Source organism: Diadema antillarum, unplaced genomic scaffold, assembly GCF_040938485.1.
Source record: "Diadema antillarum isolate AM-2024a unplaced genomic scaffold, OU_Dant_1.0 seq00000324_RagTag, whole genome shotgun sequence".
Taxonomy (NCBI): Eukaryota; Metazoa; Echinodermata; class Echinoidea; order Diadematoida; family Diadematidae; genus Diadema; species Diadema antillarum.
The window spans coordinates 200,137-217,471 of NW_027271343.1; the positions used below are offsets into that span (position 1 = coordinate 200,137).

General features: G+C 36.2%; 1 protein-coding gene across 1 annotated transcript in view; it reads left to right on the forward strand.

Moving 5' to 3' along the window:
• LOC139730633 (actin-related protein 6-like) overlaps positions 1-5,900 on the forward strand; it is a 38,917-nt gene extending 33,017 nt beyond the window's left edge. Inside the window, exons 8-9 of the mRNA XM_071641490.1 lie at positions 3,498-3,636; positions 5,060-5,900. Coding sequence (XP_071497591.1) covers positions 3,498-3,636; positions 5,060-5,189 — 269 coding nt within the window. The 3' untranslated portion in view covers positions 5,190-5,900. The remainder of the gene's footprint in view (positions 1-3,497; positions 3,637-5,059) is intronic.
• The last annotated feature ends 11,435 nt before the right edge of the window (positions 5,901-17,335 follow it).

The window sequence follows — 17,335 nt, forward strand, 5'->3', positions numbered from 1 at the left end:
CAGAGTGAATCGCACACACCTTGTAGGACAATTCAATTGCAAACCAGTTTATATTTTTGCTTCACCTTCAGATGTATTTGTTAGTGATACAAATGTACAATAATCTTAGATGTAAATATTCATGGATTTAAGAAGGAACTGAGGTGGGATTCAAAATACACACACCCCAGAATGTCTGAGGCATGCTTGGCTCTCTCAAAGTTAGGTTAAGGAGGGTTAGGGCCAAGAAGATGTCATTTTTTGTTGTATGCAGAATAGTATCAGAATTTCTTGAGACTGAACCCAGGAACTCTTGAACCTGTAACAATAACACACTGTACCCATGTGTGTAGCTGTCTTAATCACTCAACTACGTACATTGCATTTTGTTTTATGGATATTTGATCAAAAACAATTGTACATGCCATCACAATTCAGACATATGGTATGTAATTGTGTATCATAAAATTCTGACCAGATGGACACAAGAATGAACATGTTCGGATTATGTGCATGCACATACAACTTTTTGAAAATCACAAGGAGTTTTGTTACATTTTGAAGGTAACATCAGTCATTTCAGAAGAAGCAATCTGCATTTTGCGAAGTTTGTATGCACCAGACAGTAACATTCTCCAGTTTAGAATTGATAATGAATTGCAAATGCCACAATAGAACTACAAAATGTTATGGTTTCAGTGTAAAATTCAGTATCAAATGTCAGCAATGACAGATTAAGAGTGGGCAAGAGCAATGAATGTACAGTAAACCTCGCTTAAGTTGACATCGCATAAGTCGACAACTCGCTTAAGTCGACACGATAAAAAAGTCCCGATTTTTGCCTTTGTTATTCCTTGAAAATTTCTTCGTCTTAGTCGACATTTATAAGTCGACAACTCACGTAAGTCAACCTAATTTTTGAGAGCCAACTGAGCTAAAATACGTGTTGATTCCCTCGTCTAAGTCGACATAATTTTTTCGCTCAAAATCTGATCGCCATTCTCTGAAAAAGAATTGTTTTCCCGCTCCGATTCGCAGCATTTCTACTCGGTAATTCGCTAGTGTACGGCGCGGTACCATTCGCGCCATGCGTCCATTGTCTTGTACATGTATACGTCAGAATAGAGAGGGCATACACTCATTTACATTTGAGAGTTACATTTGTACCCAAAGCAGTTCACTTTCCCCCTTTTCTCCTTCTCGTTATTCTCAAAACGCACAAATTTTATACACTTATAGGTCCTATAGAGAATCATTATTAGAACATGAAATAGGTGTTTCCGTTTATCCAATCTAACGTTGATTATTTCGAAGCGGTATTAGAAACCTGGGCCCGTTTTTAGAAAATTAATTAAAATGCAACTACATGTAATTAAATGCAACTAGAAATCAAATGCAGGTGTATCAAATCACGAGCAACTTTTGCATTTCTGAAAAGACTTGCGTTTGATAATCATATGAAACTAGAAAATAGTTGTACGAACCTGCAACTCAATTGCGTTTAAACGCAACTCTAAAAATCAAATGAAGTCCATCAAATCACGCGCAACGCTGTATTCAAATGTAAGAGCGTTGCAAGGAAGACTTGCGGTTTTTGTAAGAAACTATAGAAACTGCGTTTAAAAGCATCTCTTAACATCTACGGAGGTGCGTTTATAATATTGTCGAAAAGTCTTGCATTAATTTATATCTCGTACGCAAAATTTAAAATTAAACGCAACTCTGAAAATCAAATGCAATTGCAAGTCCATCATATCACACGGAACGCTGAAAAGACTTGCGTTTGATAATCATAACCAGAAAATTGTCGGGAACTTTTTAAAAAAACTCTAAACGCAATTCTAAAAATCAAATACAAGTCCATCAAATCACACGTAACACTGTATTCAAACGCAAGAGCGTTGTAGAGAAGACTTGCAGTTTTTGTACGAAACTATAAGAAACTGCGTTTGAACGCATCTCTATGTAAACATCTACGTAAGTGCATTATTGTTGAAAAGACTTGCATTATTTTTATTTCGTACGCAAAATTAAAAATCAAACGCAACCCCGAAAATCAAATGAAAGTCCATCAAATCACACGGGACGCTGAAAAGACTTGTGTTTGATAATCATTCGAAACTAGAAAATTGTAAGAAACTTAAACTCAATTGTGTTTAAACGCAATTCTAAAAATCAAATGCAAGTCCATCAAATTCCAAGCAACGTTGTATCGCAAGAGCTTTGCAGAAAAGACTTGCGGTTTTTGTGCAAAACTAGAAACTCCGTTTAAACGCATGAAAATCTATACGGAAGTGTGTTATTGTTGAAAAGACTTGCATTATGTTTTATTTCGTAACGGAACTTTTGCCGTGACCGAACTTAGTCTGCACTAGCAGGGGAAAGACATCACAACATTTACATATTTCAAAGTACCGAAACGCATGCTGCTTCACGAAATGTCAATGAAAAAATAGTAGCAAATTATTGTTACAGTTCGCTATGCCGAAGGTTTAAATCTCAGTACAAAGTTAAATTAGTCCGACGATGGAAAGAGATTTGTTTTTACGAAGGTATTAGTAATCCCAAAAGATGTCGTTTTCGGATTAACAAACTTTTCTTCTTCTTTTCATTTCAGACTAGCCCGCGCCGTACAGAGAGGTAATGTTGCAAATCGGAGCGCGAAAACAATATTCATTTTCAGAGTATGACAAAAGAAATTTAGGCAAAACAAATATGGCGACTTAGGGAAGGAAAATCACACATCCTATTTCAACTCAGACGGCACTGAAAAATTATCTCGACAGAATCATACGAATTTACACGCACATCTTCGCAGCAACGCACTTGAATTTAAATCGCAAAGCCGCATACAATTTGGGGAATATGCGTTTGATTTTTCAAATCAAATTTAAAATGTACAGTGTCTAGAAACGGGCCCAGGTTTCCGATCCCGCTCTCTCAAAATCTCTCTAGAGATTTGGGAATTGTGCGTTGTCGTTACTAATCCGCGCGAGAATTATACATGAACTAAAACATAATCGTTGCTGATGTCAGTAGGTATGTTTTGGCAGCAAAAGGAGTAAGATTTGGGTAGCGATCTGCATTGTGATCTTACTCTGTATAGGGGAAATTAGTTTTCATTTATAAGTCGACAAAATGTCGACTTACGCGTAAGTCGATGTGTTTTTCTCAGTCCCGATTATGTCGACTTACGCGAGGTTGACTGTATGTAGACTACAGTGCACTCCTGTTATAATGAGCATGATTATAACAAAGTTCTTGTTACAACAAGGTAAAGATTCAGGTCCAAAAATTGTCATAGGATCTATATCCTTGTATACCTCACTGTTTAGCTATAATGAAATTTCGATATAATGAAAGAAAACCACCGCCCCAAGGACTGTAGAGGAATGCACTGTACCATGCTAAGTATCACATGAAGAAACAGTACAACCTGATCTTCCAGCCATGCCACTGTAGTTTAACATATCGTTCAAAATAACATTTGCTCTTTTTATATTGGCTTTCTGTTTAAGAGATGCGTCCTCATCTCTACCAGAACATTGTACTGACTGGGGGAAACTGCCTCTTCCCTGGCTTCAGGGAGAGAGTGGAGAGTGATGTCAGGTCCCTAGCACCGGTAGAATACAAGGTCCAAGTCACACTGCCAAAGAGGTGAAAGCTTAAACTTTTGTTTTTGATATGGTCTTACTTCTTCTGTTAATTCCTGTGAGCTTCACTCTCCCATTCACTCAGTCAATCATTCTAAACTTAGATCCTCTTCTGTCTTTTCATGTTTTCTGTCCTATCTATCTCTCCATACTTGTTTCTGTATTTTGTTAGCCTGTCTGTAATGCTTTTCAGCTGTTGTGTGGCAGAAATTGTTCAATACATGTACCTCTTCTAAACAAACCACCTTTTCAATTCTCCACAGAATGGACAATATTATGTACTTAAAAACACATAGAAGTGTGTTATTCATACCTGTATGTATATTTATATGTGGGTAATTCCATGAAGTTGGGGCAGTGTCCATGTAGCATAGTGATATTTAAAAAATACATTTCAGCATAACTTGATATTAATTATGCTATACATTTATTGTTTGTAGGCTTTACATTTGCATTGAGGCCACACATTTTCCTGGAAATGTTGTGCCATTCAGACTCAATTTTGATGAAGTTATTAAACAATATGTAACAGTGTCCTGTAGCATCGTGACGTGTCCATGTAGCATCGTGATATTTTAAAATTTGTTCCTAAGAGACAAATTATGGCAATTAGCTTGACCAAAATTTGATGCAATATGCATTTACATGTACAAGATATGAATGAGATAGCAAAATATCTCAAATTTCCTGTACACAGTTTTAATTTTAAAAGAAAATTACAAAATGTATCACGATGCTATGCGGTGTCCTTTTTTGTTACATTTGGTGGACACCGCGTAGCATAGTGACACATTGTGTTTAAATTTTCTTGTAAAAGTAAAACTGTGGAAAGGAGAGTTAAGATATTTAGCTATCTGACTAATCTAGTAATTATGCATATTATATCAAATTCTGGTCAAGCTAATTGCATTAATTTGTCTTTTAGGACCAGATTTTAACTATCACGATGCTACATGGACACGTCACGATGCTACAGGACTCCCTTACATATTGTTTTAATAACTTCATCAAAATTGAGTCTGAATGGCACAAAATTTCCAGGAAAATGTATGGTCTCAATACAATTGTAAAGCCTATAAACAGTATAAATTATGTATAGCATAATTAGTATTGAGTTATGCTAAAATATAACACTTTGTGCCCCAACTTCACGGAATTACTCATGTATGGGAAGGAGGGAAAGATAATGACATAATCCATAGAGTTCTCTTGAATTTATCAAGAAACCCCCCCCCCCCTTTTTTTTAGATGTCAGGTTTGAAAGGCATTGTGAATATTGCTAATAAGTGACGATGCATTGAAGATTGATTACATATAACAGAAAGGTGGCAGAGAAAAATTTGTTCTCATATTTACATGAAGCTACTGTATCACTCTTTTTAATCATATGTGTTTTTCTTTCTAATGGTGACATGTTAAACTTCCAGTCCAGTGACGTATGCATGGGAAGGAGGAAAGATCATGACAGAGTCCAAAGAGTTTGCCAAGCTGATTGTAACAAAGAAGCAGTATGATGAGGAAGGACAGAACATTTGCTTTGATAAGTTTGATGTATGATGACCTGCTGCAACCAACACCCAGACACATGTGGCTTCCCTTCTACCAGCCATACTCTGTGCCAAGGACCAGTATCATAGGACATGCCTGTTGCCTTTTAGTACCAGGTAGCTCCTCCTGCACCAGGTTTTACAGGCTGGAATTCATGAAGGCGGTTGGAAATTTGAACACAGTTCATCTTTATCCAAATTAGTGTGCATGCTAAAGTGTATGTAGTACAGAGTGCTGTTATAATGGCAACAGAAGAAACTAACATCACTTTTCAATAGTACAGTGTATCAGTAGACAAGTGCTGGTAAGTTTCCCTCATGTAACTTTATGTAACAGCTCTTGTTCTTGCATATACAGTCAAACTCGCCTAAAGTTGAATCCTATTATTAAAAGAGACAGGAGAAATTCCTTCAACTTACATGAATTTGGACCTATGTTTAGGTTAACACATGTCTATCCATCCCAGGAGATATTTCTTTCAACTTTGGCTAGGTATGGTGTGTAAGATGATGGCTTTTAGAGAGCTCCTCTTTTAAAAGTTGATCACTCACTTGGTGGACTCCAAGGACAATTCATGGAAGTTTTGCATGAACCAAAAGAATCAGAATTTGACATATTGATTGTGACCGTCTTATAATACTCTACAGGCATCAAAGTCTGACCGTCTATTGATTGGATGGAGACTTTATGGTTGGTTCAGCTCAGATACAAAGGGATAGTGTTTTCATAGGCAGACTGTAAAGTACACGATATACATTGTAGTAGGAAATTGCAATTGCTGTAAGAAAAATATCATGGTAGCATTGTCTACTAGGTGCAGTGTATCATATAGATTTCAAAATTTCATTTGATTTTATATGTGTCACTCCCAGGCAGGAGTACCTTCAAGATATGTATATTGGACATTCAAGCCCTGTTATAACAGAGCCTTGTTACTGCGAAAACGTCGGGGTAGCATCTTAAACCTTTTTTACCCTGCCTGGTGAAAGGGTTCCACAAAATGTTATTCAGACATTGTTGCTGTAACTTTTGCAAAACTCTAACTGCGACATTACCCTGATGTTACCCTGACATTACTCCAACATTACAGGGGTAACCCTTCTGTTCGAATGCAACTGCAGTAATGTTCCTTTGATACACTCAACAAGCATGTGCAACATTGCAGACAGAGAATGATCGACACACCGCGTGCCAATCATGTGCATAGATTGTAACCACTGATCTCTATGGAGTCAAGATCAGTGATTGTAACCACATTTTGTTTACAGTCATGTGGTGCCGGCCAGTGGGCGGGGTAGTCGCATCAGTTGACACACCCTCTTCGTAGAAACCTACCTTGGGAAAGGTTTTTGGTATGTGTCTGTAAAAACAGTACCCCTCACTCTCCTGCAGTTTTAATGCCTGAAGTGAGGAATTTTGTTCTCCTGAGGTTGTTGTGTTATCAAAGGTCTGTGAAAATGGGGCTTCATACAGTACCAAACTCCTTGGGGCCAGGACATCACTTTCTTGTGCAGAAATTTTGGTGCATCAGGGTATGAAAAATGAAGTAAGAAAAAAAAATGTTAACTTTGGGGCAAGAAAAATACTGCATTTATGAAAAAATAAAAACAGAACAAAGCAAAACTTTGTTACATCAGTGTACTTTTATTGAGCATTCTGCACTGTGTTTTGATGCTGTGCATTTCTTTTTCAGTTTACAGTGTACTGTAAAATTCTTCTTTGTCCTTTATAGTTGACTGTCATTACAAGTATGTTGTATAGGAAAACTGATACAAGCAGGTACATTTTATTAACAGTACATTTTGTTTGTGTGAGAGCTCATGACTGTAAAAACATTGAACAGTGAAACCTGTTTTAATGAGGTCCTTGGGAGAGCCGATTACCATGTACCCTGTTATAACAGTTCGCACTAGAAACAAAGAAACACATGAGGTTGGAGTCATACAGTATATATGTACCATCAATCAAATGAGCAGTCTTGCATTGATTAATGTTATAACGCAAGTATGTGGATCATTATTGAGAAAGAATAAAAAGGAATTATTCGTTAACTGAAACAAAAAAGAAGAAGAAAACAAATACAGTGTATGTTCTTTATATTTCTTCTGAAAATCTCTTCACATATGTTGTACATGCACTTTTGAAAAGTACAGGACAGGCTCAAATTTGTATTGAATCATTCTGAATGAATGAAAATTTTCTTTTGTAAAATACAGTGTAAAATTATAATGAACAAAATCTGATTGTATCTGATGCATTTGATACTTTTTCTGAACATCGGCGCAAGTGAAGTAACATTGCGTTAACTTACTGTGTATTTTACACTGTCAGTTCCCAGTGGGATTGCAATAATTTAATGAATTACATTGTATTTTGGCTGTAATCATGTATGATGTATGTGCCAGGAGGGGTTGAAAATATATTCTTTATTTTTCTTCCATAAATCTCTTCGCATTTCGTACATGAACATGTGTTCTTGAAAGGTACAGTGCACTCCCGTTATAACAAAATGCTCGGGACCGGCAGTTTCTTTCGTTATAACGAAATTTCGCTATAACCGAACAAATACAATATATAACGCATACACTGGACAGCTTTGTGAGATGGGATGGTACCTTTTTAATTTTGTTGAATATTACATTTAAAAGAGAGCATAAAGTTGTTTGTATTATTACACATGTATAGAAATGATGGTTTAGATTTGGTTCAAGTTCGCTATTTCAAAGGTTCGTTTCTTACTAAAGTTCGTTACTCCGAAGGCTTCTTATTCCGAAATTTCGCCATTCCCGGGATTCCGAAGGTTTGTTCATTTGAAGCTTCACTCTTCCGAAGATTCGTTATTCTGAAAGTTCATAATCTAGATATAAATATATGGTTTGTTTTCCGAAGGTTTGTTGATCGGAAAATGAAATGAGGTTCGCCATTCGGAAGATTTGTAAATAAAAAAAAAAAAAAAAAAATGAGAGAGGTGTACTATTCCAAAGGTTTCTTGTTCCGAAGTTTTTTTAATCCGAAAATGAAAGAAGGTTCGCTATACCGAAGAAGGTTTGTTATTTTTTTTTTTTTTTAAGTGAGAAAGTTATAGTTATTTCAAAGGTTCGGTTATCGACGATTATAAGGTTTATAATTCCTTAGTTTGTTAGTGGTCTCGCCTTTTTCACTTTTAGATAATGAAACTTTTTTTTATGTTCAGAATAATGAACGTTTGGAATTCTTATCATTTTCGGACTAACGAACCGTCGTAATAAGAACCATATTTTATTGTCGGATTATACACAAACCTTATTAATAACGACCCTTTGGTATAACGCCAAAATGTTCGTAATAACGTAACCCTATTTCATTTCCGAACGAACGGACATTTAGCTGTATCAGAAACTGTGTGTTTTGTAATAAAGAACTTACGGAACAATAAAACAAACCTTATTTGATTTTGGTTTCAGATTATCGTACAATAACGCAAGTCCCCTCGGAATTTATTTATTTATTTAGTCATATTTATATAGGGTCAATGCACTGTTCTCCCTAGAGGCCCTGTGTCACAAACGCATTCATAAAAGTCAAACGAAACAGACAAATAACACTACAGAAATATACAACAGAGATTACAGAAAATGGATCTAACAAGATCTACATATATCAGATAGCAAATAACCCAGATTATGAGGCGAAATGTTTCAAATAATTATAGCAAAAGGTAGCTTTTGAAGGAGAACTGCGTATAATTGCAGGAAGTGCATTCCAAAGCATAGCTCCAGAGAAAGAAAAAGCCCTTTTCCCACTCTCAGAGGTGACTCTGGGCAAAACAAGACCATGGGTGCCCGCCCTTCTTGTCCTGTACCGATGTGTACTACTGCATAGCGTGAAGCGATCAAATAGGATGGAGCAGAACCATTAATTACATCATATAAGAGCTTAGCCCGATGGAACCGCCAACGTTCCTCCATAGGAATCCAATGCAAGGTTTTGAACATTTGAGAGGAGGGTGTTAAAGGATTTGCTTTCAGTATTATCCTTGCCATTTGTTTATGTTGTTTGATCAGTATCGACCTGTTGCGCTGATTGCAATTCGTCCAGGCATTACAGCAATTGTCAAAGTAAGGTAAGACCAATGCATTACCAAGCAATCTAGCGCTGTCAAGAGTTAGATATTTTCTAACTCGTCTGAGTAATGCTAATCTGGTTGCTATCTTTTTTGAGGTATATTTGATTTGCTCTCTTGCCAGCTAAGACTGCTGATCCATCCAGACCCCTAAATACTTCACACTTTGGACCTGTTTGATAATTACATCATTCACCTTAAAGACCATATTCAGATTGGACTGAACAAACTTCTGTTGTGCGCCAACAACTACCACCTGTGTTTTATCTACACTGAGTGTGAGGTGATTCTCATCTAACCAAGACTTCACTTTCTTGAGAATCTGTGCGTGACACACACAGCTACGTATTTTCGAAAGCGATCCGCATTTCGTTATAACGAAGCGCATTTCTTTTGTTTTTCTTTGTCAGTGGTGCTCGGAAATGACTTCGTTATAACGAAAATTTCGCTATAACCGTGTTCGTTATAAGCGAATTTTGTACCATAGACTTTAATGGCGATAATTTTGGGACCAGAAGTTTTACTTCGTTATAACGAAATTTCGTTATAACTGTGTTCGTTATAAGCGAATTTTGTACCATAGACTTTATGGCGATAATTTTGGGACCAGAAGTTTTACTTTGTTATAACGAAATTTCGTTTCATGTACAGTGCACTCTCGTTACAACGAACACGGTTATAACGAAATTTCGTTATATAACCGTGTTCGTTGTAACGAGAGTGCACTGTACATGACAGGGTTGAATTTGTGATCCTTTTTACACCTATAGGCCAAGTCTCTTCCTCATATAACCATCTCTGAAAAGAACGAAAATATTTATTTATGAAATACAGTGTAAAATGATGGTGAACAAAATCAGATTGTGTAAAAGCACTACAGCTGTATTAACATGCATTCAGTACTTTCTTTTTTTTTGCACACTGGCAACGAGTAGAGTAACTTGTTTCATGCTGTTGTGACCAGGAATTTTCTTTCATCATATCGAATTAAAATTTGTTGAATGAGTATGATTTTTTTTTTTTTACATTATTTATAACTGGTTACATCCAATGTCACACACATGTATCTGGAGAAAAAAAAAAAAAATATCACATGATTATCCTCAAAAGATTTAAGCATATTGGAGGGTATTCATGTTTTGTCGTGTGATGAAAACGTGGACAGATTAATACTCGGGTTATTCGTCACTGATAATAGGGGATAAAGAGGGATAATGGCAGGACTGAGCCTATAATGTATATGTTTTTTTCCTCTTTTCCACTTCAAATAATTCATGTAGAGTAGAGACGGTATGGGGATCGCTACACATTACCGTGTTCAGCACAGAGTCTATCAGAACAAGGAAAGAAAATACAGTACACTGATTGCGTGAATTTGGATTTCAGTGTTCCGTTTGTCGCGTATGAAAGCGACAGATCAAGAAACCTCTTTGTATCTGAACAGATTGAAAATGTCCTCTTATAGCCGGAATCTTGTTAATAATGAGCTTATTGTAGCCAACCTGTTCTGCCGTAGGTTTACACACAAAGGAAAAATGGGACAGACTTGGTCACCTAGTTAAAAGCAGTTCCTTGTTTAAGTGAGCTCGTTATGACAGGGTTTCACTGTATGGCATACAAGTATTTTGTTCATTTTTAGCCTTCATGGAACAAAGCCTTGACTATTATTGATTGATTCCAGGAATCTTGTAGTTGAATACCCAATTCTTTTCGCAGTTTTATATTTTGTATGCTGTAAATAAATGCACATTTGATACCTTCACTTTCAAGTTCGTTTTTTCTTCATTTTATTTGAGTTTCTGTGAACAATTCTTAAGCAGAATCATATAATAAAGTAAATACAATATAGATGCAGATGTGTTGGCAAGTTCATTTTCAATATCTACAATCAATGTCAAGAGCCAGAAGTAGAACATACAGAGTACATTGTATATAATGGAGACATTTTTGTAAAGGTATGCTTGCAGTGAATATACATGTACATAAGATTTACAACATTGGTGATGTAATACACAAAGTTACACATACAGTATTTGCAGTAATGCATGTAATTTATGGGAAATGTAGTGGGTTCCAGAGCGATTTGGTTAAGTATATACATGTACCAGAAAATCCAATAGATTATGTTTACATCACAAAGGAGGGAATGCTTATTCAAATGGAAAGCAAAAGAAATTGTAGATTTTTAATGATGTATGGTTAAAACAAAACTACATTTGTATTTGGCTAGCAAATTTGAAGGCAGTGACAAACACAAGACAAAACACAAGAATACACTATTACATGTACACAGTTTCATCACAATGAGCAGTGTTGCTGCTTGTTCTGCTATTCTTCTGCAAACAGTTGCGTACATATTTTAACAGTGTGTGTTCTACTCTTAGATTCAATATACAGTCGAAGCTAAGTTGACCTTGCATAAGTAGAATAATCGCGCAAGTTGGTTTCAGTCATCTCTTTATACAGTGCATTCTATTGATTTTAATCCCTCATACATGTAAGTCAAATTTTCTTTAAGTTAAGCAATTTCTTCAGTCAAAAAAAAAGAATAAACTTAGGCGAGGTTGACTGTACACAAAGAGGGATGCAGGCAGTGTATCACTAGCTGCTAAGGTACATTGTATTACACAGCCGCGGTTAGAATTCCTGATGAAAAGTATTCCTACGTACAACCGCACCATCAGCAATGTTGATGTCATTTTGTTTATGTTTTACTACTAAAAGCCTGCATATCAAAAAGGATGGTTGCAAAGGAAAAGCATCCCTCTTTCATAAGCAATTTCACTTTTGTTTATTGTCTAGAGGAGTGCAATTAGATTACAGGAAAGTTTGATATTTGTGCAGAGACTTTTCATGAACTTAGCAAGTCAATAAAGTGTAGATACCGTGTTATTGTAGGTACAACATAAGCATAGACATCAATATCAACAACAACAAATCAAGCAAAAAGTGCAATGTGGATGTACAAGCAAAGTGTATCAGCATTTGTTCCTTTACATATTGAGTGAACAGCTTGTTCTTAGGTTATTTGGGACATTGAAAATTCACTGTTATCATGATATCAATGTCAAGAAAAGCAGAGTCACATTTTTGGTAAATGACCCTTCAACCACATCTTCTCATTAACCTATGTGTATCTCTGCTGTATACATGTATTCTGTATATGATAATGTACACTATTACAGTACATGTCACTGGAAATAAGAATGACAGATGTGAAATGTTTTCACATACCGTGAAATGTCATTATAACGAGGTCAGATAAGAAACACACTTTATATTTAATGTAATTCCGCAGGTCCCATTCCTTTTATGTATTCATTTTTTTAAAGTTCTTATATAACAAGACACATGTAAATGATATGACAATAAATTTCAGTGGTCCCAAGCAGCTTGTTAAAATGAGGATCCTCTGTACATTGTACAGTATCAAAATATGGCACATTTACACCAAATGCATAAAATCCATTCAGTGGAATGTTCAGGGAATGCATAAAGATTGATTGAACTTTGCTGAAATTTCACACCAGACCGCTCGCCATCTTCCTTGTAAGCTTTCTATCAGATTATCCTACCAGACTGACACTTTGTCTATTGCAATTTTCTAATATCACTGCCTTTTTATGATAATTAGTAGGCATTTATTTTTTAAAATTCACATGTTCTCTCATCACATAATCTCCATCTGTAACACAAGGACGGATATTATACACTGCAGGCACGAATAGGGCTATGCACATAGCCTGCTAAATGACTCTGCAATTACTGGTATGGTACATAGTTTATAAAGCCAATTAACAAGCCAAGAACATCAACTGCCCAGGTCAAAACCCACAAAAAGTTGCCGATTAGGATTCTCTGAAATGTACCAAAACATGCCATTTTGGTTGACCGACCCAGATTTTTAAAGTTTGTCTTACCTGGGAGAGTAATCTTTTCATTATATATTGTCAAAATCTGGTGGTTTAGGACAAAACTAAAATTGTCAAAACAGAAAAAGTAATGGTCCAAGTTTAGCAAATTACCTGTATATTTAAAGCTCATTGCTAACTCTTCTAAACTATGTAGAAAAGTGGAAACTAATTTTGGCCTACTCTTTGTGGGTTTGAGTGGGGCGATCACATATCACAAACCAAAAAGAAATCATCAGATGATTGAAAGAGCATCTACGAGTGAATGTAGAATGTCTTGTACATAATTTAGGCCAACATGGAAACATCTCTTAGAGTTTCCACTACACTGTAGTAATTGAAAAAGATATATCAATCACAAAGTTGTTCCTGTCAGATTTGTAGTCATTAACCTTAGATGAGAAATCTTAAAATGGCAAATGAGCGAAAAGTAGGTTGTACAGGACCACAAGTTTGAAAACTGGCAAGGACCAAGCAAGAATTGATGACAGAAGTCTTTAATTCTTCTGGATATTAACTGCTATCACCCAATACCCGAAATTTTCTCAAAGACACATTCTGAAAACACAATACATACAAACACAACATATCAAATCACTGTCTCAGTACATCACAACTTTGGCCGTTGCAACATAAAACCCAGACTTACTGGGGCAGATACCACCGGTACTATGCACGCCAGCTTGAGCAATTGCATACAGAGCTACCCACATACTACTGCGCATCAGAAATGCCTACATTACCTGCCCACTCCTAACTTAAGGTACATGTAGACTGAAGAATGATTAAAGGTGATTCTTGGAATTAACAAATATGACTGACATTGCACATATCTCATTCAGTTATTATTATTCATTCTATCATCCTTTATCTAATGAATACTACTGTGAAAAAATGTTACACACTCTTATGTTTTAATATAAAAATAAAGTCAATACAATCCGTATTTGAGACTGTATTATCCCCTCATTGTGTATTCATTCAGCTAGGATAGCAATGTTTGGTAATTCAACAATTAACATACATAGTAATATGGATTTTGCAAAACAGCAATGTCTAAAGTGTCACAAAATATTTGGGATTGTGATGTCGACTTGTTTTGGACAAAGTTATGTCACACACCAGAAAATAGCAACACAGTGCAGTCCCATTTTAACGTAGTCCTTGAGACCAGCAGTTTTCTTTTGTTGTATGGAAATATATACAGCCAAACAGTAAAGTATGTTAAGATATATATGGAGGGTAATTTTGAGACCTGAATTTTTTCTTCATTGTAATGAGAATTTTGTTACAAACCATGTTCGTTATAATGGGAGTATACTGTACAAAGCATAACATGGATTGTTTGTATGGTCGGAATAATCACATGACAAACTGTTTCAGAAAGAACATTTATACCATGTGCTAGAAACATCCCTATATGGTGACTGGTATGCCTCAGCCAATATCACATTATTCTCCTAATAAGTCTGCAGTATATGTGACCCGCTACAACAAAATGATCCTAAAGTCGGGCGAGGTCCATTATTTGAAAATTGCATGATATAATCCCCTGATCTTTCTGCTTTAAATTGATATATAACACATTTTATAAAAATAATCGGCTGCGGAGATATCGATGTTTAAAAGAGAGCATGTCGAGACGTCTGGAAAATCACTGTTTCGAGAAAAGCGCCCTAAAAGTCTTCCTTTCGACACAATCGCAATCAAGGGACACGCAAGTCAGTTTTCACCTCTGGACAATAGAAGGTAAGCCCTAGCAACCCCCGAAGAGTTCATTCAAGCACATCAGCGTCGGCGGTCTCCTCACCAACCAATCAGTGACCAGGATGTGTTAAGCGGCTGAGCATAGCGCACCCCGCCCGCATGCACCAGTCGACTGGGCAGTGTGCGAGCTTCACGCTTCGGTTAGCAGCAAGCAGCAAACTGACCAATGAGATCACTCGGGTCGTTGTTAGGGGCGGAACCTATCTGTGGCGCTCAATCCAAATTTTCGAACCAGTTTCTGTTTCGTTGAAACACCAAAAAACATGGCTCAGAAAAACGCTATTTTTTTAATCTTTCCTTTGATCATTTTGCTTCAAAATTTCGACAGATGATAGAAGACATGTTAGACTCCAATAATATATCAAAATCAGAGAATCGTAAGTTTTGACCAATTTTAATGCTCTGACTTCAAACTCGATTTTCATGGCTTCGACCGTGCGCGACTTTAGGACCTTTTTGTTGTAGCGGGTCACATATCTTGCCAATGCGAGACAAACAGTTGTACATGATTGGCAAATAATCAGCATCTGGTACTATATAATGTATGCATACACTAATTTTCTTGACATACTTTTAATACTTTAAGCCATTTCCAAAATATGGGGAAATCGTGAAAGTTGAGCATTTGAACTCTACTGGCAATTCATAAAAGTTTCATGAAGATATCTTAATCCATTTATGAGATTTGGACAGATAAATTAAATTTCAGCATTTTCACTTGACCTTTGACCTCATGGCCCAAAACTTTCTCCCAAGAACCTTTTTCTGATAATACTGTACACTGTATACACTGAGTTTGATGAAAATAACACTGGCTGAGATGGAAAGGCACTATGCCAGCCCTCATGCATGTTTATAGGCAAACTGTTGCTATGTACTTCCTACAACACTATGGATTGGAGCTTTCATACCCCACTGAAGTGACTTGACATTCATACCTCTCATTGCAGCAGATGAAGTCATCACAGCTAGATAACATTATAGGGCAGCAGACAGTATATGGAAAGAGTCCAGCATACTTCTGACTTTTGTAGAGGATAGCAGTATCTGCACACTGAAAAGGGATGGCTTACTCTGTGCAGAAATAGACATACAGCTGTATTATTATACATTTACTTACCTACAATTTTTAAAAGAAAAAAAAAAGTTCTAGTGCTACAGTAAAACAAGATGTGTATGTCACTAGGAGATTGATATTTTGGACCCAAAGAGCTTTGAACAGAACCTCAACCCAGTCAGTGGGATTGTAGTAGTATTTAGAAAAGGCTTTAGGTGTCCTTTTGGAGCCTATCCCTGCAATTACTGAGATCACACAAGTGTGCAGCATGATCACTGTGATGTTGGAATAAGAATGAAACAAAAGTGTTGTACAAATCAAGCTTTTATAAGTAAATATTTCTAACTTACCATTAAAGGCATAATTTACCATTTGCAGATAAAACAAAAACCCAGCATTAGTGTTTTACAATAACACAGTTCTAAAATGTGATTTAGGGATAGAAACAACCGCTGTGAAAATTTGAACCTGTAAATTCGATGTCAAGTATTGTTAAATATACAAAATGTGAACAATAGTTATAATAAAAATGTTTCCAGTCTAAACCATCTAAAGTTACAGTTAATTGAGAAAAATACTGATATCTCCTTATATTTTAGGCTTTATGGAAAAAATTCTTTATGGTAAGATGTTTTGTGGTACAGCAGACCTACACATATCATGAAATGTGATATCTTGAACATTTTTTAAATCACTGCTCCCAAAGGTAAACAGGACAAAGTAAACAGGAAAAGTGCACTTCAATCGATAAAACTATTTAAAACGAATGAAACTGACAAATGATTAGAGATCAGTATCATTCCTGCCCAACAGTTTACAATATGCACTGACTGACTATTCATGCTATACCAAGAATACAGCTTGTCTCCTCTGACAGCACAGAATATTCACACAACACTGAACTTGTGTCCAATACCAAGCATTCAGAAGGTCTTCCAAATTTCTTGTATTTTATAACATTAAAAGTTTCCCTTATTTACCCCACCACCAGTAATCAAATCCATTCCACATTCTTATGAAGTACTCTAAGGGTGTTTGGCCTACTTATGTTATATTAAAATGAGGCAATCACCTCTGGAATTGCCCATGCAATCATGACACCCTAAACAGGGTCTTCTTGGCATCAAATTAGGGGGAAAGATGATACAATGTCACTTTTTTTTCTTCAGTGCTGGAATGTAAATACAGTGCACTCCCGTTAAAACGAAAAGCTCGGGACCGGCAGTTTTCTTTCATTATAACGAAATTTCGTTTTAACCGAACAAATACAATATATAACGAAAACAAGGAAACCGCGCATATATCATATTCTGTTTGT